At 39.3% G+C, this 25,272-nt stretch overlaps 2 protein-coding genes and 1 long non-coding RNA gene across 5 annotated transcripts in view; 1 reads left to right on the top strand and 2 right to left on the bottom strand.

Annotated features, from left to right (window-relative positions):
* LOC130694805 (monocarboxylate transporter 2-like) overlaps positions 1–12,344 on the top strand; it is a 34,654-nt gene extending 22,310 nt beyond the window's left edge. For both annotated transcript variants that reach the window (XM_057517914.2, XM_059494839.1), the window contains 11 exons: positions 9,149–9,334; positions 9,467–9,614; positions 9,737–9,878; positions 9,948–10,082; positions 10,164–10,316; positions 10,375–10,504; positions 10,621–10,758; positions 10,945–11,276; positions 11,352–11,510; positions 11,592–11,660; positions 11,723–12,344. In XM_057517914.2, the coding sequence (XP_057373897.1) occupies positions 9,149–9,334; positions 9,467–9,614; positions 9,737–9,878; positions 9,948–10,082; positions 10,164–10,316; positions 10,375–10,504; positions 10,621–10,758; positions 10,945–11,276; positions 11,352–11,510; positions 11,592–11,660; positions 11,723–12,031 (1,901 nt within the window). In that variant the 3' untranslated portion in view covers positions 12,032–12,344. The remainder of the gene's footprint in view (positions 1–9,148; positions 9,335–9,466; positions 9,615–9,736; positions 9,879–9,947; positions 10,083–10,163; positions 10,317–10,374; positions 10,505–10,620; positions 10,759–10,944; positions 11,277–11,351; positions 11,511–11,591; positions 11,661–11,722) is intronic.
* Positions 12,345–19,606: 7,262 nt separating this feature from the next.
* On the bottom strand, positions 19,607–21,482 carry LOC130694813 (uncharacterized). 2 transcript variants are annotated; one of them, XR_009002149.2, is made up of 6 exons: positions 21,407–21,482; positions 21,255–21,333; positions 21,065–21,148; positions 20,844–20,998; positions 19,923–20,045; positions 19,607–19,868 (listed from the first exon to the last, which is right to left on the bottom strand). It is a non-coding gene; the product is annotated as an uncharacterized LOC130694813 (long non-coding RNA). The 2 variants fall into 2 exon arrangements; XR_009002148.1 differs by having other exon boundaries at positions 21,255–21,452.
* Positions 21,483–22,564: 1,082 nt separating this feature from the next.
* On the bottom strand, positions 22,565–25,070 carry LOC130694777 (E3 ubiquitin-protein ligase RNF13-like). Its single transcript, XM_057517876.2, has 9 exons — positions 24,399–25,070; positions 24,283–24,342; positions 24,183–24,222; positions 24,017–24,122; positions 23,768–23,942; positions 23,509–23,696; positions 23,333–23,454; positions 23,225–23,268; positions 22,565–23,156 (listed from the first exon to the last, which is right to left on the bottom strand). The coding sequence occupies exons 1-9, from the start codon at positions 24,775–24,777 to the stop codon at positions 23,044–23,046; spliced, it is 1,227 nt and encodes a 408-aa protein (XP_057373859.1). The 5' UTR covers positions 24,778–25,070; the 3' UTR covers positions 22,565–23,043.
* Between the last annotated feature and the right edge of the window lie 202 nt (positions 25,071–25,272).

The raw sequence follows: 25,272 nt of genomic DNA, 5'->3' as shown, positions 1-25,272 counted from the left end.
ACATCAAGAAAAAAAAGATGTGCTAAACCACTTGAATAGATAAAGATACGCAACGAAGAAAAGGTGATAAGAGAACACGTCAGCCATCTTGAAAAACATAGGTTGAATCCTCACAAAAGAAAGATCACAGGCCGCAAAAAAAAATGTTTTAAGTGAATTTGGTGCACTAATATGGTGCCCTAATGTTGTTTTATCAAGCAAAATGCAACGTCAGCTGGACAACAATGATCCGTCTTTGCCATTCCATTTGCCTTCTGACAATATTGGCCGGGGAGGGGGGGGGGGGTGTTCTTTATGCTGTAAATACTACAATAGAAACCCTTAACTCTATATGGATTATATTAATCATTTTTGAGAAGGGGGAAAGAAAAAAGCAAAGCCATTAGGTGACTACTTTCTCATTGGAATATTACAGCGTGTCATCGTGCGTATGGCCTAAAGAAAAATAATCCGGCGGACGCGTTGTCCAGGCACGTGCCCTCGTGCAATTTTTCTTTCTTCTCGTTTCGCAGTCACGTCCCAACGATTTCGGCATGACGGTTCCAATTAAGTCGAACATTGAACCATGTCCAATGAAAGTTGATTTGTCATTTTCTGTTTAAAGGACTTGTCTTTGTGGACACAAACGGCACATTCCTTCCATGTGAAGTTTCGTTCTCTACACACACGTTGGCCGTATATATGTATACCTGTCAAATGTGCTAGTCATTTTTTTTTTCTTAAACAAGATACGAACAATCAAATAAATAAGGTAAAGCTGGAATAATTTTCAAACCGGTTGGAGATCAGCAACTTGCTGAAACGCTATACTCCCCATAAGCATATACAGTTTTCTTAGTGGGGCGACGTGTTTCAAACTTGCGTGCTGACTGAAAACAAGAGTTAAACCAAATAGAAACATTACAATGCGCTCAGTACTCGCCAGCAAAGGCCACATTCAAAGCTGCGACCAGATGAACTCGAAGGGGTGTGTGCAATATGGAGGGCTGAATCTATTTAGTTGGAGCCTATAGTTGTCCAGACTTGCCGGGGCAAGTTCCTCCTATACGCAAAGAGGCAAAAGAAAAAGGAAAATGTCTTCATAAACAAAGCTGAGTAGAGCTGACTTTTTATAGAGACAGATATTATTGGATAGAAAATTGGGAATCCGCACGCATTGCCCGGCGTGACCGAAAGACGATATAGAAAAAAAAATAAAGGGAAGGGTGCGGGAAGTCATAGTGTGAAGAAGATGGTTAAGCCCGACTATTGTATACGATGGTAAAAAGTAGGACCAAGCCAGAGCTCTCTCTGTAAATCCAGCCTGTCATCGCTGGCTCGAGGTTTTTATAACGGGCCATTGGCCGGACCAATAGAGATAGAGCAATAATAGAAAACCTCATCAGCCCTCCTGCATCTACGTCATCCACGGTGTGTGTGCTGGTCGTCACAGTACGATGCGAAAGTTATGTTACACCTTCATTTTTTTTTTCTCCTCGCCTGTCTTTCTTCTTTAGATTATTTTCTCCTTTTTTATTTCTTTTCTTTTGCTTCTTCTCTCTTGGCTGCCGCTGGGCCAATTGCTTTACTATACACGCCGTTTGAGGTTCGTTCAATTTTCCGGCCTTTTTTTTAATGCCTTTTTTTTTAAATTCCTATCTGAAAGATATCTTTTCCCTGCCCTTTTGAAATTCCATTTGAAAAAAAAGATAGATCCATCCCAAGAAAGGTGATGATGAGATACTATTTTAATCATTTGATTCTTAGCCTTCTTCTTCTTCTTCTTCGTTTTGAATGTCCTAGATAGTTATCTGAAAAGGACGGTTGCCGAACCGCCATTATAATGAAATCAGCAAATGCTACAGGTGTTATCGAACCTGTTTGAAATGTCTAGATAGCCAAGATTTTAATTGCCGTCCTTGGGACAGCCAAAATAAAAAAGGAGGGAAGGAAAGATTCTCAAACGCGTAAACTGTGTTTGTTTTTTATTGTCGAACTGTTTGGCTTTCACACCAGTTTCAAGAGGCATTGCCAATAGGTTTTCTGCTGTTGACTATCTAGCGATGACAACGTTGCAAGTCGTGGTGAATAATTCTAGCCGATCCGAATCCCAGTGTTATTCTTCTCACGCAAATTGAATGACAGTCACGTTCGGCCGGAAATTTGCAAGGTGTGAAAGAGACGGGAATTGCTAAAAACGCTTGCTTGAGCATTGGTTATGGAAAACGGAGAAACTTGTGCAATCGCAACCTGTTTGAGCTAGAATCGATTGCGAGCGATAACGTAATTCAGTTGTACGTTCGCCTTCATTTATTTTCTGCGTTAACACGAAAAAGAAAAGGAAAAATCCTCTTGATGAAAACTTTGTTTTTTGTTCCTTTTTTATTGAAAAATTCAAGAACAAAATGGCGATGGAAATCGGGGTCCCGGGGAGTGAACCGAAAAAAAATGTTCGAAAAAAAAAAAACGCACAACAGCTGTGACTATAAAGGCAAGAAAAGTTTAGTGTTACAGCACGATAGGTTATTGGCTTGTCCTCGATATAAACATACAGAAATAACTGCCACGACTGATTCTGCAACAGAGCCCATCTTTCGCTACCGCAAGGCCCTTTTTGCTTTCTCTTTAAAAAGAAAAAAAAATTGGAAGGGGTGGCGTTAAAATGAGAATTGAACAATACATTTCGAAAACGGAAAGATTGCAATAGATAACTCGACCGATTTCACGCATATTGAAATTGGTCATTCCCCGTTTTTTTTTTTTTTTTTTTTCTTTCATTTTGGTATCACCCCAGTTGCGATTTCCAATGTCATTCTCATCGTGATTCTACGCTTCTTAACTCTTTTCATGGACGGTAGATAATCACGCGCGACGAAACACATGCATTTCTCATTCTATTACGTTGCGCGAGCTGCGCGTATCGAGTTCCTTTTTGCCGATTGAAGGCCAGTCGTTTTGAAACACAACCGACAGAGAAAGGCAGTCTGAAAATGTAGGTGAACGTTGCGTATACAAACCGTAACTGGAATAACGTCGCTATCAACTGATTATCAGGTCGAGTCGTCAGCATTGTAGCCGATTCTCCCGCCCCAACCAAATAGAGAGGGTTTTTTTTTTGTTTTGATTATAAAAAACAGTCCATTCACCTATTTGGAAATGTAATCAAACTCGTATTTGTAGGCGTATGAATATGATTTGATTTTTTGTGTCGTCTTATATTTTATGTGTCTTCGTAGAAATGGAAATGAGGGCAATTGTAAATCGTGTAGAACGGAAGTGAGAGGCAGAGTTGCGTGGCGGTGTTTCACGATAACTCACGAATTGTTTTGCTGAGTATACGGACTTAACTATTATTCGTGGCAGATATGCTGTTTATTTTTGTCTCTATTTTTTGTTCAACTTTCGTCATTCTTTATTAACCTATCGTCTCGTTCCTCTGCGTAATAACCATTCCTAGGCCGTGTTCGTTCCAAAGTTTGCATCGTCCTTATTTTTAACTCGATTGAGTATGCGCGATAGAGACACTACGATACGTGTCCATTTAAAACTACTCCAAAATAAAATAGTGTTTTAAAAAATTGAAGATTAAAAAAAAATTTTATCACATGGGCTGTAGAAGACAGTCCAATTATTGTAAATGTCTGTAAATATAGCCTATTTTTAGCTCCGATGTTTAAGCTAGTTTAAAATATTTCTGACATTAATCAGGTGCATTTTGTCGATGCGGGCGATCCCCGCTAATCTAATTAAAGGAAGATTGAAAAAAAAAAACAGTTATGCAGACCCTATTAAACAACACTTAATTTTCTTTTTTCAAATCGATGGAATGTGAAAGTCACCGTTGCACTTAAGCGTCCATTCCATTTAGGATGTCTTGGCTTTTATTATATATTTTTGAGAAGAATAGCTGACGATGATTGTTGACATTAGTAGGGGTGAGCAGTGAAAAATGTTTCTTTAAGGCAACAGCTGTCACATTATTGTTATTCTTGTTACTATTGCCTTTTTTATTTTCGTGTATTGGCTTCCAGACATAGTCGTTTTGTTTAGTTCTTTTTTGGCTAAAGCCACTAGACAAAAGTCCGCTTATATATATCGGGGGCGTCGCAGCAAATGGGCCATTGTTTTGCCACTAAGAATTTTTTTTTACTCGTGGGTGTGCATCGGCAACAAGAGCTGGAGTATGGCCCTGCTTTACGAAAAAGAGTTGTAGTTCTTCCGTAGAAAGTAGACCGAAGAAGAGCTATATTTGTGATTTATATTTCTTGTATAGGCCCCCCTTTTGTTTCCTCGTTCTTTGGCTTGCGTTATTTGCAGCATAACTTGTGCTATCTCCAGCGGCGTCTGTAAAACAAGATAGCTTAACGCCAGTATTAAGATTAAGCGCACTGCATTGTCTATATCTACGTCGAGTGCTTTACGTAGCAGGGGCCACCATCAGTATTATACGTAGGAGATGTGAGCATTCAACAATGAAAGAGCACTGGCCATTGGGGGAAAATCCATGTCGATCAATCACCCTGAGATAGTTGTCCAGCCTATACGTCCTTTATGATCGCCTCCACGTATGGTTAATATGGATATTGTCGTAACGTCTTATATATATATAGGCTACGCTAAATGTGTTCAACTTTGAGCTAAAGATGCCAGCTAACGTCATTTTTTGGAGGACACTGATAAGGAAAAAAACGAAGGCGTTCCGCATTTTGTTGTTGTTGAATTGAACATTTTTATTTTTATTGGGTTGCTCCAGTTTTGTTCATCATGGTAGAGTGGCTTCTATTTCCATCAAAAGACTCGCGCTTTCTACTAAGAAAACAAAAAAAAACGTGATTCCTTTGCGGTTAACTGCATCGTTGAAGCCAGGGAAAGTCAAACAAAAACTGATAAGGGAAAACAAAATTGGTTGATCAAAAGCCTTCGGGAAGAATTTGATCGTAAGCCAAAAAAATTGAACGTAAATAACAATGGAAGATTTCGGACCTCATTTCGTTTTGCATCTTGATTTTTGGTTTACTTTGTTCAAGCAGGACCTTTTTGTTTGTTTGTTTATTTTGCCATTCTTCCAGAATGTTCATGTAGGGATTAAATCAAAATGTCTTCTTTGGGCGCCAACCCGAAATTTGATTACATTGTAGCTGAAAAGGTTATTGAAGTAATAGAATCGAACTGGGTGTTGACTGTTTGAGACCTTCTTCCATTGTTGACGTGCTCCCCTTATCGCAAATAGCCTGCGGGTCGGCCATTGCTGAACGAACGAACGCCGATATCCCGAAGGTGCGTTCATTTTTCTTCCTTTCGAGGGGGAATGACGTCAAAATTGACTGATCATCGTTGGACTGGTTAGAAATCTGAGAAGCGGTTTCCCCATCGCGTTATACCATCTGACGACAGACTTACGGTGCCCGATAAGACATTAGTAACTTGACCCGACGTGATAATATCTTTTCTTTTTTTTTTTTTTAAGGACTAAAACTGGAGTCCTGTGTTATTCAAACAGATTACGGATAACATCCGAAAATTTGTGGTTTCAAATTGTTTCTCACAAAAGTTTCAGGTATATACAGTACATAATATATATGTAATTCAAAATGCGAAAGAAACTTGAGGCTTGCCTCCGGCTTATCTTGAGATACAGCTTGATTTTTTCATTACTTTTCTCATTTACAACGACATCATTCAGTTGCCCTTACGAGCGAAACGAGAATTTAATCAAATATATACATTTTTGAAAAAGAATAAGAAAAAAAAATCCCAGTTTGGGTATGTAATTGAAGCTTTCGATCGTGTTCTCCCTCTGTTTATCTTGCACATCGCGCAAAGGCGAACTGAGTTGGAGCCGTTCGCTAGTTGTGTTCAACAGTTGCGTGTAACACGATTTCGAAGCGTGCCATTGCGTGTTTGCGGTGCAAACAAACGTCGTTTATCAATTTGCATTCCAGATTGAACTCTCCATCATGTATAGCTCACGCACAACTGATTTGGCCAGTCTTTTTTACCCTTGGAGGGACAACGTCGCTGTTGTTCGACCAACTCGTTAGCCTCTCCAAATGGGTTTCAAGTAACCGAACGCAACAATTGATTCTCTTTTTTTTCTTTCCTATTACACACAACAGTTGTTGTTTTTCTTTTCCTTCCCTCCACCTACCCCGCACGCGAGAAGGCAAGACTAACACTCTTCTCACGTTCGATCGTGTAGCCTAAAGCGTTCTGAACTCGATTCTTATTTGCAGACTTTTAACCGAGTGAAAATTCCCAAAGAAAAAAAAAAGAAAACGAACTATAGGCTCTCCGCCCTTGCTCCCGCTTCTCTGTTCGACATGAGACGTAATATAAACGAAAAGCCAACGAAGAGAAAACGGGTCCATTAACATGTGCGCACTTGGCTTTTTTTTCTGTCTTTCTTTTCTTAAAAAATCGTCGTTGATTAGACCACACGTAAAGTGGGCACAATGAACTGGAAAGCAGAAAAAACATTTTTCATTCGATTTTCAACCAGCTGTGCACTAGTTATTTTCCTGTCTTTATATTCTTTTTGCCGGAGTGATTTGGAATCGTTGCTCACAGCGTAACGTAGTTTTGCTGTTTTAATTATATGGTGAAGAAGGAGGAAAGCGATGCTACACGTAATGGTGTGCCTCTGCTTACGATTTAAATGAATTTTCTGTCTATTTGGACGGTAATCTAACGGAAATATAAACGTGAAGGATCTGAAAAGGAATCATAAAAAAACCTAAAAAGAGGCAATTTGTGGTATTAAGCCGTCGAATTGGGTTAACGTTCCTCCAAATTGCAAGTCAGTAAAAAAAAAAAAGAGAGAGAGAGAGAGAGAGAGAGGGAGAAAAAGAAAAAAAATGAAACAACCGTTCATTCGTTGGAAACACGTACCGTTTGCACTTTGCTGCTGTCTCTCACCCGACATTTCCTGCTCTCCATTGTACAAAGCAGCTGAAATACAATACGGCAGGTTTGAGTTTCCGGCCAGACAATTATACCTTCTCAAAATTGAGTAGTTTAAGAAACATCTGTTCGATTACGAAGATCAGCTATCGTGAGAATCAGAAGATTATCCTTTGAAAGTTTGTTTCATTACATTTCCAGTGATGTAGGTCCTTATGGCATTGAAATATACGTATTTATAGAACACTACATATGGCTTAAACCTGATTCTACGTCGATTAACGTAACGAGAGCAGTAGGCGTACAGCACCGTATGATTGCCCCTATCCATTTGTTTTTCAGAAGCTATTCGCAAAAATAACGAAGAGGAAGCGGAAACGATGTGAGTTCAACGAGAATGTAGAAAAAAACAGAAAAAAATGGCCGATCAAGGAAGATGAGAAAAAAAAAGTGGATTTTCCTTTAAATCGGATGTCCGAATGTTTATATCTTTCCTCCCGATCATTGCATCCGTTTCCGTTGCATTTAAATCAAGTGAGCGCTTGTGCGCTCTCTTTGCGACAGAGACTAGTACATTTACAATGTTCAAGTGCATGCGTTATTTACGGCCGAAAAGGAAAAGGAATACCCAAGGAAAGACTCGAAACAATTGGCACGTCGATATCAAAGCTTCCTACACATTCAGAAGAAACATTTTTCTGCAAGGAGGGGGAGGACTAATGTTTGTGTGGATGTATACGAGACAGACAGAGAAAGGCCGTTCAGATGTACGCCGAGTTGGCTATAGAAATCGATTTGGTCCCAACCGAAAGGGATCTCTCGTGTTAGCACAGCTATCCGGCCGTGTGATTGCTCCCATCCGTTATACGTTTTTATCCATTGCACGCGAGAATGCAGCTGCCTTGCAATTCGCTGTATTTGTTCACGTATACTGGGTGATGTATACAGTATCATCTCAGCCTTTTGCAAAACAAACATTTTTCTTGAAATTCAGATTACGAGAATAGCATTTAGGACAGCCTAATGGCTGTCGACGTGACAACATATACTACGTACATTAGTGACACACTAGTCTCAATTTCGGTCAGCTGTGGCCTTTGGGTTTTTTCGTTAGGTAATTGACATGCAGGTGACATACCATTACGATCCGTATTCATCAACTATAACATAGTTAAATAGCTCGATGAATTCAAAAAAATTCAAGAAATAATACGTTGAATAATTGTGTTCTGTTAAATAGAAATCAGTTGATTCGATAAAACGCAATGCTAACTTCCGTAATGGAATAACTGAAACGGAAATTCTAATAAGACATTATAGTAAATACATTTTTTGTTTACGTATTAGGAAAAAAAAAAAGGGGGGGGGGGGGGGAATAGGGGCGCAGTAAGTAGCTATGTATAGCCTGTAAGTGGCAAGCATTGACTGGCAGTCTTGTTATACCCAGCTAACGGAAATATCTCGTTTCCTCTAGACTGAACTCAATAGACTGACATATCCCGTTAGCGAAAACCATTATCTATGTGGAGTCTTGCCTTTGGAGCGACACAGTTCATTTGTTCAAGTCAATTGCCACGGACTGAACTGTGAAGAATGATGAAAACGTCGTCTCCATTTCTCTTTCTTCGTATACCAAAAAGAATAATTGAGAAATCACTTGAAAAAAAGAAAAAAACAGGACTCCTCCTTTTGCTCTGGATGGCACACGCTTGACCGATTGATTCTAAAAGACAGAAATTCGAGTTGAAAGCGATTACGGTATTGAGAATCCAACAGATTATCAACACAACTTTTCCTCCCGTACAAACAAAATAGTTGCGTTTCATCTCGGTTAGCTTCATCCATCAGACAAGAAAGTTTTTCCTTGTTGATTGAGAGTTTTCTCTCGTTCCCTGCGATGGGAATTGATCAGCTTAGTAACCCCACACTGGTCAATCTAATCGATCCAGTTGCTTTGCTCTTTTCATCTCTCATCGCCTCATCTAGTGTTTAAGGACTCGTATCATTCAGATGAAAAAAAAGGCTGTTTAAACGAATAGATTTATTTGCCAAAATGATTCAAGTTGATTTTTATTGATTTTCTGAAACTAATGTGCACCGTTTTCTGCCAATGAATCGATAAAAATGTATTGCCAAGTTCGTCGTCTTGCATCGTAAATCGCAAACCGATCTTTTTTTATTTTTCTTAAGTCTGTGCATTGCATAATGCCGTTTTTCTGTCATGTGCAATGACATTTTTGAAATCTTTGTTAATTGATTGGCTTTTCAGGTGCGCTGGCTGCCCTCTCGTTATGCGTGGCGTCGTTGCTCTCGCCGGTGATCGTCGCCTGGTGCCGGCGCAAGTCGACGAGACTGACGGCCGTCTTCGGTGGACTTTTAGCTGCACTGGGGCTCCTATTCACTTCGTTCGCTTCTCAGTTTCATCAGCTGTTTCTCAGCTATGGACTAGTCCTAGGTAATTGCTAAAGTTGAGATAACAGCAGCTCGCCTTTAAATGATGGCTCAATTGGAACTGTTTGCGCAACGCAGTTCGTTTAGAAGAGTTCAATGAAAAAGCCGATGTATGTTTTGTTTTGATGAACCACAGGAATTGGAGTGGGTTTAACCCGTGACACAGCCACTTTAATGGTGGGCCAGTATTTCAAACGCCGACGGGAAGCGGTCGAAATTGCCCTAGTCGGGTCTTCCGGAATCGGTTTGGCCCTTATGACTGTCTTTCTTCACACAACGCTGGGGTACGGCTTTGCGCTTTACCATCTACGCATCTACTACGTATATTATTATGCCATTTATTACGAGATGTACATTTACATTTTCTCTGCATTAACCGATCATCGAAATTTATTTACTAATTTAGTGCCATCGGCTGGCGCTTGGGCCTTCAAGCTGTTACCGGCCTCGTACTGTTGACTTTTATTCTTGGCTCCTGCTACAGATCGGCATCTCTTTACCATCCCCAGAGGAGAGCTATTCTCCATTTGAAAAACCAACGAAAGAAGGTACACGCTGGCTAAATAGCTGCTACTGTAATCACAGACCACTAATGGAAATCGTTTCATCTTCGACAGATCAAAGAAAAGAACAAGCACGAAGAAAAACCACCCTTCTTTGATTTCACTTCGCTCAAGTCACGCACCATTCAAACAATCATGGTTTCGACAGCTTCTATAGCAGCCGGCATATACACGCCACTTATCTACTTGGTTAGTTTATTTTGAATTCTTTCTATTCTTGACGTGTCAACAAGAAACTGATGTTGAACGTTCGTTCCAATTCAAAAATAGGGCTACGAAACGGAGAAGACCCAGGGTCGGGACTCTTCCATGTTGCTGCAGGTGTATATGGGGCTTGCCTGGACATTGGGTTGCATAGCTGTTGGACTACTCATCGTCCGAGAACCGGCCGAATGTAAAATTGGTCGTCAATATCTCTGCCAAGTAATAACTTAAAGTTTAACATAAAAGTCTGGTTTGTGACACGCGCGATTTCATCTAGGCAGCAGGATTTTTGGCAGCCTTGGCTCTACTTTCACAGGCTGTGGTCTCCACACCATGGTATTCCCGGCCCTCAACTGCCCAACAACCAACAACGGGTGGCCATCACGGTCTCTTTTGCTGGGTCTACGGTAACCACAAAACATTTTATGAGATGTACCACGTTGTATGCCCTAAATGCACGCTAAATTGCACATTTAATATATTACCTTAACCGGTGTTTTTTATTTCAAATGTGTACAAACAGGCTTCGGATTGGGTGCATACCATTACGCTCTTAAAATGTTCGTCTATCAGCGCGTTAGAGCCCGAAACTTTGCCCGCGCATGGAGTTTCGTCCAGGCTTCGCAAGCACTACCTCTAGTCTGCGGCATTCCTTTAGCGGGTATACATCTTGATTGCCATACCTTTATAGCTATACTTTCTGCATGCAAAAAGGTTTCATTTTGAGTTAGTCACATGTTCTTTAAATTCCAGTCTTCCAGGCTGATATCTCAATTATTTAGATCTGCGCATTAATGAGGGGCGGTACCAACTAATGTGTTCCTAACATTTCCGCATGCATTTATAGGTTTCTTAAGTACAGAGTATGGTCAAGAGGCAGCCTATTATGCCAGCAGTGCATTTGTGTTGAGTGGCAGTCTGGCGTTGTTCGTGATAGACTTGCGGAAGTATGTTCTGTCGAAGTCGCATTCCCACAAGCACCAGCACAGAAAGAAAGTCCGAACGCCAGTCGGAGGAAATCGACCGCGCACGCCTAAAGTGGCCAGCGAACCGAACACCGACGGCACGGGAGGTGGAGCTAGCGGAATAGTTGGCGACATTTGTCGCGTAGACATCGATGGGATTGAAGTCCAGCCAGAAGAGGACGAGGATGACGAACCCTGTCCACCGTCTTGCAAGGTTTGTGAGCTGTTTCATTTCATGATTGGTTTGGTTTCACCTAACAAGAGATTTTGGTTTCTTTCCCAATATTAGAGTCGCATTCGAAGAGATTCGTTGGCCGATGAAGAAATCCATCTTCCACCATTAACTCTTTTGCAACAGACGTCTCTGGTACTGGCTCAATTAGGAGAGTTACCTTACGGAGCAGGTGCAGCCGAATTAACCTGCATCTCCGAAGAAGGCATTGCCGATGTAAGTTTACTTGCACAATTGGTTTTATTTGGCTGCTGAATGATAGAAAGAAAATTTAAATCTAACAACGTGCGTAAACAGATGGACATTCCAGATCATTTGCTTGAAGAACTAGATTTTGCTGCCGATTGCATTACTTCTTGCGACAAGGTATCATAAACATTTCAAGAACAATCATTTAGGAGAATCATTGGCGAGCTCTTTATTTTCAGGTTGAAAACTACCTGATGCTCAGCGAATACGAGAATAACCTCATTCAACAATCTTCGTCCTCCACTACGGAACGCAAGCCTCGAAAGTCGTCTTTTTTCCGACAGATTGGCCAGACTTTCAACGGCCGTTATGGAAACAAGAGTGGATTCTGCGAGTCATCGTGTCATCACACGGCAAATGCCACCAATCACGCCGAACATGGAAATCTTCGCTCATCTAGTAACCACCGCGATGAAAGGGACCACACCGATTCACCATTGAAAATGATTCAAATCCATGAGAGTAACGAGGCTGAAGGCCGAGTTTGAAATCAGTTTCAAGCATAATTTTCCTTTCCTTTCGTGAACAAATCCTTAATTTAAGATATTTCCGTTGTTTGAAATGTTGCGTAAATCGGAAAACGATTTGACCCCCGTCAGCAAATTCCTCATGTAGCCACATAGCTCTATGCTGCACAATATAGAGGTCCACGTATGATCGTACATTTTGTGCGACATGTACCGATAACGTAACCGACGTTTCATAGCTAAGAAACCCGCTACGTATAATGTATAGCATTTGCTTGTCGACTGTAAGGCAGATGTGCTTGTCAATGTAAAAGATTATAACGAAACTAATGTTTATGTATTATTGTTATACTTATTTATTTTCAGAGTGGAACGAGATGAATCAGTCACCTGAATACAGAAAAATGTTGACTTAAGCTTAATAGCTTCTGAAATCGATGATAGAGGCATGTGCAATGTGCGCCAAACGAATTTCAAAATTGAACCGTTCATTATACGCGTTTATAATTTTTTTTCGGATTTCAATAGGGAATTTATGAACAGTTTTACTGTCATTAAAAAATTATTTTTATTTATTGAAATCGTTATATTTGAATTTGTTGCCACGACAGATTTTTGACACAAGATGTCACGACCATAGACAATTACATAGTCACGACATCATTCCTGGAATAGATAGAACCTATTACTGCTTATTATACCTTCGTCTACACCGCCAGATGGCTGTTGAATTGCTATTGGACGTGGTCGAACAACATTGATTTGCGCAGGTTCAATGTTAATCATGTTCACCGACTTCCGTATACATTTATTAATTAATCTCACTAATTCAGTCTCACCACAATAGAAATTAAATATTTTATAATACCAACCAGGAATTGTACGACCAGCTGATAAGTTTTGCTGCAGACAGCCCTATTGCCAAGATACAGAAGTCTACAATGAGAACATAACTGTGTGTACCTTACTATTGATTCTAATTTAGAATCTGGCAGACATGGACAAGAAAAGGAAGCCTGAATGGAATACAAACAGACTTGTGATGGTAGGAGTTGCTTAGCACTTGGTTTTGGTTAGTGAATTTTCTAATAGCTTAATTTCATGCTGGCATAAATTATCAGTGAAGTTGTAACAAGGGCTTTGTGTTAAGTAGCAGTGAAACCATCCATACCTCCTGAACAGAGGGTGTTTTGGGTACCTCCCAGAAAATTGCCCATGAAACTGTCAGAACGCTGGACCAGCGTACAGGTTTCTTGAGTGGTAGAATGGAAGAATTTAGAACTATAATTTACACTCTATGACTACATTGTGACACACATGGTGCTTTACATTGTTGTTATATTGGTCTTTCTAGAAGGCAGAAAATCCATGTAATTCCTAAGTTTCACTTTATTACCAGTCATAAAAATGGATTCAGATTGGGTACATGAGAATGAAGTATGTTGAATCAGTCAAGCCATCATTTATCTGGTGCATGAAACAACTGTTTACATCTAATCCGCACGGGAAAAATCGATAACAGCCCAAGCAAAGAAAACTCCATAATTATGGACTAAGCATCCGGGAGCGACGAGCGAAATGAAAGAAATGTGTTAATTGTCTGTGTGAAACCATTGGAACGAACCCACGATACTACTTTCTGATACTACATTCTGCTCTTTTCTTCCGGTCTCATTTTCGATTGACCGGTTGGCCTATATCGCAACAAACTTCGGATGCCATTTGGAGTAAGACAGGTTTGTTTGGTACTTGTAGTCTATTTTGTGTAAATGATTGAATTAGTTTACGATTCATTATTTCTATTTTTAAATTAAGATTTCAGCTTGCATTCATTCATAGTCTTAGACGATTTGCTTTTTGAACTCGGCAGAATATAGCGCCCTCTTATTCAGTGGCCGGAAATGGATGGAGATGAAAGCGTGGGGGACTTGTGGACAGAGCAACCGAGTTAAACCCACGAGTAGGATACTTTGTGTTCTAACGGCGTCATCTGAAAAAGGAGGAACGTGACATTGTGGTAATTTCATTGAAAATAGGCAGAAGATAAAGGTGAACCGATGTCTTCGTATTAATGGAAAAGATTTTCCATAGAACATGCAGTCAAAATACAGTTCGGCTGTTATGGGTGACTCCTTGGATAACACCTCGATGCTACGTAGGAGGGAAGGAAAAGGCGTCAATATCCGGCCAATTTCACTACGCGAGGAATGGAAAGAAACAACCAGGTAACAATTTGTCTTCTAACTATTGGTAGGAACTGTACTGTTCTGGTTGTTAGGAACTCGTACACTAGTGAGGTTTTTCCTAGAACACAGATGAAAATTGAATTAACGCGTCCTTCGATGTTTATCAACGACGGATGCCTTTAGGAACTCTGTACAAGAGAATTCAGAGTTTGCTTTATGGTTAGACGTTGTAACATCCAAATTTGTTCGAGACAAATAAAATTTTAAGCCCGAATAAGTAAGCCCGAATAAGTAAGCCCGAATAAGTAAGCCCAACTAAATAAGCCCGACTTTTCTCGGTCGGGCTAAAAAAAAATTTCTGAAAAAATTGACACTCATCGGAGTTGGTTGAATATCACAGGGTATACTCAAAATTGAATGTTGATTCCGGGAAAATTGCTGTTTTTAAAATTAAGCTAATCGTTTTTGTAATACTCGGAATATTTGACGCATTGCTAGCGCGCTGCAGCAGACATATTCGGTGAGCAAAACGGATTGCTATAATACAATGCAGATCTCGGTAGCATTACTCGTGGCGTTCGTTGCGGACTTTTAGAGAACCTTATGTTCTGCTCTCAGCTAACCTCTAGTGTTTACCACTAAACAGTGAGCTTGTTTTTGCGTAACAAATTTCAGGAAAAAAACAAACAATGAGGATGAGGATGCTGACGCCTTGGACCTATTTGACATAATCGGTATCCATACGTGATGAACAATTTCACGAACTATGGTTTTCATGTATTCATTTTATAATTTTTCGGAAAATATCGTCTCGTTAATTTCATTTCGAAGGACTTTAATTTCTGGTCATCACTTGAATACGTGACCGAACTGTCAATTCACAGAGTCATGGTAGTTATCGTTTCCTTGCTAGAAGACAGTAAGCTTCGGCACATCCGTTTGACTTATCAGTTATCACACTGCTTAACAACTTAAGTAACACATTTTTTTTTTCGTTGTCCGTTCATAGGGGTTTTAGGAGGCCATGGTTTTCACGAAGTTTTCAACAGCCAAAAAGTTGTGATGTTAAGGGCTCAAAGTAATATTGTTTTCTTTTATTATTGATTAGCATTGTTTATCAATGGCATCACATTAGATGCTAATAAAACATCGGTTACAAATGCTCGGTGTCACTTAAATAGATTCCCCGCCGTTAGATGGCATTTTATCGGGTTCCGTTTCTGACTGCTAGATGGTATCGTTGAAGGGTGTCTTTTCTAGTCGCTAGATGGCTATAAGGGGTCGTGCCTTGGCGTTAGATGGCACGTTGATATCGCTAGATGGCATTGGTTGGTTTCTGGCCGTTAGATGTCGTTAAGCTGCATGCTGTGTAATCCAAGACCATGACCAACTTGTGTCATTGCGAAAAGTCATGTTAATTTTTTGAGGCCATGGCACTTTGTTTAGTAACGGACTCGGATTGTTAGGTCATTCTCAAAAACAAGGGACCGCTTATGTCTTTATTACGCGCTTGGGACTGAGGAGTTTTTTTTTCTATGGTCGCCGAGATGTAAGCATGTTGCAGATGGAAGATGAAAGGTAAGACGATAGATTATAGCGTATAAGGAATTAAACGATTCATCGCTACTTTTTCCTAGTGCCAACTAGATTATGTTGCATGGCCTCGTAAAACCCATATCCAAGAAGCTTTAAGAAAGGCAAAGCAGTCTCCAGCAAATCTGTGATAAAATTCTATTTCTGTCCAGCAAACTTTTTAAATCTCTAATTCCTGCCAATGATGCATCTTTTTGGGAAATCAGGTGCAATATTTTGTCCTTTTGGGGCAAGTCATTGTTACAAGTAGAACAAATGGTACAATCAAGGAAGTCGAACAACCAAAGTGCAAAACTAACTTGCATAACACAAAGCAATGGAGTTCTGCCATATAAATTGCATATTTTCACAGAAGTATCTGGCTGACAAGAACTTTGTTGGGTTTTAAATATATTCAACCAAATCCTATACCATCCAGGGCATTCATCGTTGTTAAATAACATTCTCTTCTATTGTTCGATCAAAATCTTTTTCCTATGTGATAAACATATGATGAAAATGGTGTGGAAATGCTGAAACTAGGGTAAAATAAACTCAAAACTTAGTTACCTTTTACCTGTGGGGGGCACACAATTAAAATAATGTTTCAAATTGATATAAGGACATGCAGATTGAGCATAAAGCCTTCAGTGTTTCTTAGTGTGAGTTTGCAACAGGAGGTATTACTTTATAGGAGATCAACACTGAAAAATGTTGCACAAAACAGGACCAGTAACAAACTCCAAACTAAGGACAATACTGTATTGGCAAAGTAGCAAAATAAATACTAGCAATGAATCAACTATAAGCAAGAAGTTTGGTAAGATACTACGTTTGGTAGTTTTACGGTAGATTTCGAGGTTTCATCATTAACCTCTCCACGGTTTCTCACCGCCTCTGTTTGTTATTTTAGTAATAATATAGTTTAATAAGTTGTAATTTTGTAACTAAACACTAATTTTATGTTATAAATTTTCATTCACACAGACGCGACTTAACTACTATTAGGCAAAACTGCTACAGCTCACCGACGGTCCACCAGATGCTAGTGAAACCAATTTTTTTGAATAATCTCGTCACATTTTGGCTGCAGCTTTGCATGTACTACTGCGTAGACTACCGAATTTAATCGCGTTAGGCACGAAATTTTCATTCAGGTAAATTAAGGTGTTATTAAGATTTGAGGTATTCGCTGGAAACGTAGAACTATTCAGCGGTACATTCGTCGTAACTGAAATCGTACTTATAGAAACCCTGCAATTTTTATTTACAGTAGATGACATCTGCAACTATAAAACTCTTGTTAACAATGTCAAGGAGAACATAGCTCATTTTTTAGATTTCCGAAATTGTGACTTCCGGTTTCACTTTCGGTTTTAAAATAGCTTATGGTTGCTTAGGTCTAGGTCTGTACATAAAACGATTCACATTTTCGTGATCCTCATGAAATTTGGGGTCGAGTCCATGGGTCAGTACAAAATACCCGAAAATCGTCGAAAATCGCAAATTTTCATGAACTATAGTTCAGGAAAAATCGCGATTTTGGCCAAATCCGGCTTATGACTGAAAACACATCAGTTGTATTCCAAATTTGATAAGGATTACGAATATTGTATTCATTTCGTCACACGATTGATATTTTCGGAGATATTGGCTACTTCCGGTGACTTCCGGAAAAATTTTACGCGATTTTGCAAAAAGTAAGAAATGAACTGTATTCTTCCCACCGTTTTTAGTAATGTTATATCAACTGATGTGATTGGGTGATTCTTTTTTCTTGTTATTCTGCTATCTACGATACTGGTTAATCTTACGACATGTATGCGGAAGAATGGATGGCATGTTTAACGTCTGTCCTGCATACAAACTACCCGCTACATTTTTTGGTTATGGCTCTATAAAAATAGAAGTAATTGTCTGAAATACTAACGATCAAGGTACGATCACGTTAAGCGCTAATTTTCGCACTTCGTTTTGAAGTTAAGATTTTCATTGGGTATCAAATAGTAAAACTAGATGGCGCTGTTTTTTCCCTATCATGGCTGATTGTCGTAACTAGTAAAGTTGATGTGTGTTAATTTTCTTAACTATGGTGTGTTTCGAAGGAATATTCATCTAAAAATTAACGGTAAGTTATATAGGGTTTTGTACTTTCATTTGTGGGTATGTATTGGAATGAAACACTCTAAAATTTGTTGTTTTTCATATGTGACAATTCCAAATGGTGATCAGCTATGCCAGCTGCTCAGCTAGGCTATCCATACTTTTGTTTTTTATTACGGTATTTACTCGTGGGAAAGGTATTTAACTCACAATATGCCATTTATGCTCTTAAGTCTTTTCCAGAACATATAAGGCAAATTTAAATGCTTGCAAACTTTACCATGGGGGCATTCCTTTCAAATGAGTCCCTCACAACAGATTGTCAATTGATTTGAAAGGATGTAGTGGATGGTTTGCAAACCCAAGCTTACTGGGTGTTCTCTTGCGATTTCAGATATCTGGTAGTTGCACATTTATGTTGAAAGAACTAATTGGAAGTACTGATACTTTTCTCCTTTTAATTCCCCATACAGCTTATCTGTAGTAGACTTTGGAATGTTTATGGTATGAAAAAACTCAATAACACTATGGTTCGTTAAATATTACTGTTACAAGTAGGTTGCCAATGGAAAACTGTTTGACTGTCATAGTGTATCTCTTTTCTGTGATGAAATTTATTTGTTTTTCGTCTTTTACAAGAGTTTGTCAGTGAAGATGACTGTGAGTATGCTATTGTTCTTTCATCTAATTTATGTCCTTTTTTTTATACAGATCGGTAATGAAAAAGAAATGAGTCCTGTTCTTCACCTTATTTTCTCCTCATTGTCATCAAACTGATCGTCTCTGACTCACTGTCCTCGTCATCGCCGTCCTCGTCATCGCCGTCCTCGTCATCGCCGTCCTCGTCTCGCCGTCCTCGTCATCGCCGTCCTCGTCATCGCCGTCCTCGTCATCGCCGTCCTCGTCATCGCCGTCCTCGTCATCGCCGTCCTCGTCTCGCCGTCCTCGTCTCGCCGTCCTCGCCGTCCTCGTCTCGCCGTCCTCGTCATCGCCGTCCTCGTCTCGCCGTCCTCGTCATCGCCGTCCTCGTCTCGCCGTCCTCGTCTCGCCGTCCTCGTCATCGCCGTCCTCGTCTCGCCGTCGTCTTTGCTGTCTTCAAGCTGATCGCCTTAGCCTTGCCATCTTCATTTCGCTGTCTTCGCTTCACCGTCATCGAGCTATCGCCTTTGCCGCATCATCGTCAATGGCACCCGTCTTCGCTTCATCCCCCTCATCGTGGAGCCTCGCGTTTTGGTATTGTTTTGTTTTGTATTGTCGTGTAGTGTAAGCTAACCCGTTGGCTGCCACCCATTTTTCTCCCATTTTTTTTTGTAGCTGTAGGGACCGGCGGCGCTGTTCTACCCCTAGGTTGATCACCTATTGGGGTAGGGCAGTTGCCTGCGCCTTCGGGCGCATTTAGGCAATGCACCAGCAGGGCCCTCTCTTTGTCGATTTGATGGTGGAGATACCCGGGGTGTGCATTCCCATAAAGGTCTCCACCGTCAAGTCAGCCCGGACTTGTCGAAAGACAAGTTCCTCTTGCATCGTCTTCCATCTGAAGCGATGGTAGCTACTGTAGAGAGCAACCTAGGGGTTGCAATGGCTTGGCAGCCAACGGGGTAGCTTAAGTGTTTATGTATGTTTGTATTGTATATTGTGTAATGTGTGTATTAAATAACATGTAATGTAAAACGTGGTGGAATTGTGGGTGGAGGTGGGACAATACAAAACCAATTCCAATTATATCTTTGTGTATTTATTTTTAGAATCTAAGATGCAATCATTTTTAAGACATATTAGCTCGAAATGTTACTTAATGGTCGACAGGCAATAAAACACGATTTTGACTTGCAATGCAAATTCCACCATCTACAGCCTGTATCGTGTCCCAAGCCTTAATTTCTGGGAATGCAAACAGACGTTCTTAGTATTCACCACATGCAAACACTTTTTTCGACTCCAAATTTTGCGTATTACTCCGTCCCGACATTTCGGCAACTTCCACAAATTCCATCTAACTGATTGGCAAATTAGTTCAATAACTTTCAATTTCCAATTTAATTCAAATTCACCAAGAAGCAAAGAAAACAAGTTGAACAATATATGAAGTGTTGATCAGCCTTTCAACTTGGATTCTTGCCCCTGCAATGCCGCTTTCTGGAACATTACTTCAACATGCATCTAGTCCATTCCATCTGAAAAGAAAAAAAAACAGTATTTATTAGTTTTCTCACAATCTATCACGGGTAAGATTTAGGTGGAAGAAACTGAAGCGCCACTCATTTTAACAGCGCAATACCTAAAGATGCCCTATTCCTCACAACTTTCTTTGTGCAATTTGTAACCAAACTATTCGGGTTTTTTCTTCAAAGTTAATGCAGCAGTTTGTCAGTGAACAAAATTCTACTTTAATTAAGTAGAATTTTAATGCAGCAATAGCTTCTTTCCCTCCAATGTTTAAGACCAAAAGATAAAATAGCAAATTCATCACATGACGTAGAACAATAACAAATGAACAAAATCGTTTAGAACTATCAGCCAGTCATTTTTTAACAGATTTCCAAAAATTCGATGTTTGCAATCACGAGTTTGTTAAATTCGATATTACCGAAAAAATGATCAAACAGAACGATGTTTTTAAAATGTGTTCCAAAATGGGCATAATTGTTACGTAAGTACAAAAAAGAAGTAATAAGAAAAGCCAACGCATCGCCAAAGGATCACATACTACCTAAGCTAGCGCTATAAAGATTAGTTCGACGATTGGCAATGTCTGCTTGATCAAAAGTCAGAACATTGACAAAAATGAAACCACTCGCAGCTGCTGGACTTACTAATGTTTGAACGCGCACGACACGTTCTTTCACTATACAATACAAAAACTTAACTTCAATCTTAAATAACCATACAGTCGGAAAGCAAATCTAGAACCTCAAAAGTCTAACATATTTAAGCACATTATTAAATGATCTAGTATAGACAAAATGCTCCACCTTCAAGCATTTCTATGTACAACATGGTAATCGGCTCCATGCTCGATGTGCATAGATTTGTCATACGTTATTTGTGGCCTGAACGGACGAGAATGTTCCGTAAACAATTAGCAACCCAGGATTCCAAAGACAAACGGGGGCATAAAATTGTGATCCTATAATGGCCAATAAACAAAATGACAAGAGTTGAAATGTTAAGGATTATTTATTTCCAGTCTTACCATTCTAGGCTTTTTGCAACCAACTGCTGACAACTCAATTCCCAAATTGACAAATCACCTCCATGTAATTAGTTGATTCAACACCTAAAACACACAAAAAAAACCATAGATGAACAAAATCTTTTATAATACTAAAGCTTTAACAACACCAAACATTTGCAATTACATGGGTGTAGGTCAGACTACTTACTAAAATGGACCATGCCTTTACTGTACCCTATCATCTAATACAGGACAGAATACTTGTAAAAGAAACAAAATTTAAATGCCTAGGTTGGAAATTTTCACAGAAAAGACTCAGTTACTGGTAATACGGATTGGCGTGTTTACAAGAATCAATACTTAAGTTACAAAAGACCGGATAATGTATCAGACGATGACATGTGACATGTCATGGCGATAGAAAATTAGAATTGGCGAGGGTTCTTCCTCAAACGAATGGCTGTCGCAGGCAACGTTGCCAGATCGGATCCAAAAAACTTTTGATTCGGAAGAAAAAAAATGTAAACAAATTAACCAGAAAAGACCAGCGTCACAGAGGAGATCAAATTCGCTGAATTAACAAATTGTCCCGGAAAAAATTTTGACTTCGAATTCGATCAAACTTATTGCTAAAATCCAAATTTCGTTCCAATATACATCCAATAGGTATAAATAATATGTTTGAGTAATATAAAGTCGTTATGTTTACTATGTTATACCTAAAACACGCAATCATTCTCATTGTTATTAGAATTACATACATTATAATTGTTGCAACACAAAATGGAAAGTTAATATTTAATAGTAATAATAATTAAGTTGGGCAAATAGAATATAAGAAAATAATTACTTTATAGTTATATTTTAATGAAAGAAAGTTATTAATTAAAAAAATTATATATTTATATGGTTAGAATGCGTAAAGTTGTATTTAGAGACTTAACTAGAATCTGACCGGTAGATGGCGGTAGGTGAAAAAGGCCGAAATTTTTTTTTTTTTGGGGGGGGGGGGGGGGGTAAAACGGATTGCCATAACCATAGGCAGACTTGCCGCGATCGCGATCAAAAATTGATCGCCGATCCGATCTTCGCTCAAAAAATGATCGCCGATCCGATCTTTTGAGAAAGATCGGAGATCGGATCGGCGATCCCAAAAAAATTGATCGCGATCCGATCTTTTTGAGCGATCAAACTTTTCGCCATCTAGCTGTCGATTTTGCAGTCGCATGGTTCTCTTTCACTACTATTTTTGCGAATGCCAATTGAGGGAAACTGTTTAGTGTTCACCCTCAATGGCCGTCAGTGACTGTCGCTGTGACAGCCAATACTGAATTCGTTAAATAGTGTAAATTTTCAGCGTTAGATGTCGCACAAAAATGATCGGCCGATCTCGATCGCCGATCCGATCAAACTCAAAAGATCGGATCGGAGATCGAGATCGGAAAATTGATCGGCGCGGCAAGTCTGACCATAGGTAGATGATCCTCATGGCATAATTCAACTCCTGAATAATTATAATTTTCGTGGAACACTTTTATTTTCAGAAAAATGCATCAAGATATACAGCTTACTTTATTGCCATATACTAGTTTTACTAGAAGAATAGATGTGTGAAGGAGTACAGTTCTCTAACCGTTAAGGAAGGAAAAAAGTTCGTAAAAACTGGAAACGATTGTGACAGGATTAAAAAGAATGGGATCCAGCTGGGTATGTCTCTCGTGCGATGGATGGCATATCCCATTTTCGGAACGCATTCATTATGGTATAAGATGTATTATGTTTATTGAATTTTTCGCAATATTTTTTTTTTTATAATGAACTAAACATTACCATAAAAACATTTACCCTTACTTGGTAGATTCGGAGTTTCGGAGGAAATGTGAATTTGTCTGCTCAATTTCTCACAACCAGATAGCAAGGAATAGGTAGAAACAAGCTTCCTATAGGGAATTAGAGTGTAACAATATGTCGACTTACAGTGTTAATTACAGGATCTCTTAAACATTCAAAGCTTCCCGAGAACGATGACTTTGAGGAGTTAAACACACTGAACTATTTGCATTCGAGTTTTCATGACGTTCAGATTCACCGTAGGATGATGTGTCACTGTCTAAAACCGAGCATGAAATTCGATGATCAGACATATTAGAAAGCGCTTAAAAAGAAAAATTACGTTACCACCAATTAAGTCATCCTCGTCGTTTACGGGAATTCTAGCTTCCCTAAAATTGATTAATGGACACATTAAATGGTGCTACATTAAACTATTCAAATTTCTTTCATTACTCATTCTCAATGACCACTGAATCGGCGGAAACAAGAACCGAATGTCCTCTGCCATCAATGACCACCTCATTGTTCAAAATAGGTGGCCCCTCTACTGGACGGCTATTGGTTCCAATACTTCTCTGAACCACAAATTAGAACGTTTTGATACGTATTTGACAATATCTGGGACTTACTGTTTGATCAGTGAAAGTTCCTCCTGAAGAGATGTGCGAACCCGGCCGCAAAAGCGGACGGCTTTCATCTTCCGTATCGGAATCAGAATCGGAAAAGTTTTCGCCCCGCGCAATTACCCGTCTTTTACATACTGGACATACCCGACGGTTACGCGTAAGCCATGGATCAATGCATTTAGCATGATAAGCTACACGGACACATTTTCCATAAATCTATGGATACTATTATTTTAAATAACATATAATAACAAAATTTTACCGTGTGAACATGGAAGAATACGAAGTTTATCACCCTCCACATAGTCTTCTAAGCATATCGCACAGGTATCGTAAGGATCTCCTTTTTTAAATTTATTCGTAGGAATAGTTTTCAAGGACGACGAAGGTAAGCGAATACGTCTTGATCGTCTGCGTTCTTTGACGCACTTGACCAACTAAACACACGTGAAATTATTCCTCAGTCTTATTATATGTAAAGCATATATAAAATATAATGCGAAACACTTACCATGAAAACAACCATTATTGCAAAACAGATTGCAACAACAATGGCAAATGGTAGAAGATAGCTGTTTATATTAAATGGCAACTCATTGGTCAGTAACAGCATGTACCTTCCAAAGAAAATAAAAATTAATCATTCAAGAAAAGAATTGAAACTGTTTTACTGATACCCTTTATCATATTGGTAGAGGGACTGAATTTTAAGTCCATCTGAGGATGAAGGAAAGAATATCAAACACAATTAAAATCAACAACAAAGCCAAGAATCACCATCTTGTCCAATGAATATGGCAGCAATTTCAATGTTATCATCTTCTCCTGCCATAGGCTCTATAAGGAGAACAAAATTAGACTTTACCAGAAAACAATGTGACAATTCATTGTACCAATGAGATTTGATCCAACATTATAAATGATAGCAGCATCATAGTCAGCATTTTGGGCTGCTCGAACTTTGTCAACAAAATTACACTCAAATCGTCTAATGAGGACAAACCATGTATCCGAACAACTACTGTTCTGTGGAGGATAGTCTATAGGGCCACAAGCATGTGAGGGGTTTGCTACAACTACACAACCAGCCAAACCTTCAAACGGTAATACTTTTCCAAAATTTGCTGGTAAACTGGGAAAAGCATTAACTGTGGAATTTGTAGTGTTGGATATTACTAAAACATCTGCTTCAACTATCCATACCGACAGGTATGTTAAAAGCACCCATTTCCAGAAGAAGTCAACAAGGTTACACGGGAAACTCTTACACATTCTAAAGTCTGTGGAAGTTGTCGGATATTTGGTCAGGTCTATTGAACACTAACAAACGTTTCACAAAAGCCAGGGGAAATAAACGGTTCTTTAAAAAACCCCAGCTCAACCTACGTAAGTTTAAACCATCGCGAATATAAGAATAAGTAATACAAGAGGTTCAAAATATATGATTAAGGTATAACGACGAGTAACTGATCTAAATGATGCAAATTGAGTAGTTAGATAGGACGAAACCCCATGAAGTATGAAATTCACGACGTAATGACAATAACACATAATGTTGTGCGCGGAAAGCGAAGGCGAAGGGACTGTTAACGGCTAAAATGCGGGGCCATGTGCGGAGCTTGCGGCCTTCTTTAACAGAATTTACACCAACCGAATAAATCTTTTTCCAAATCAAGAACTAATTAAATCTATTTACGAATTCTTTTTAAATTCTTTTTTCTGATTTTTGACTTTCGTATACTGCTGAACAATGCTTAGATGACGTTT

The sequence above is a fragment of the Daphnia carinata genome, chromosome 4 (assembly GCF_022539665.2).
Source record: "Daphnia carinata strain CSIRO-1 chromosome 4, CSIRO_AGI_Dcar_HiC_V3, whole genome shotgun sequence".
NCBI classification, from domain to species: Eukaryota; Metazoa; Arthropoda; class Branchiopoda; order Diplostraca; family Daphniidae; genus Daphnia; species Daphnia carinata.
The sequence above is the reverse complement of the archived record's forward strand: the minus strand, read 5'-3'. Positions and strand labels throughout refer to the sequence as shown.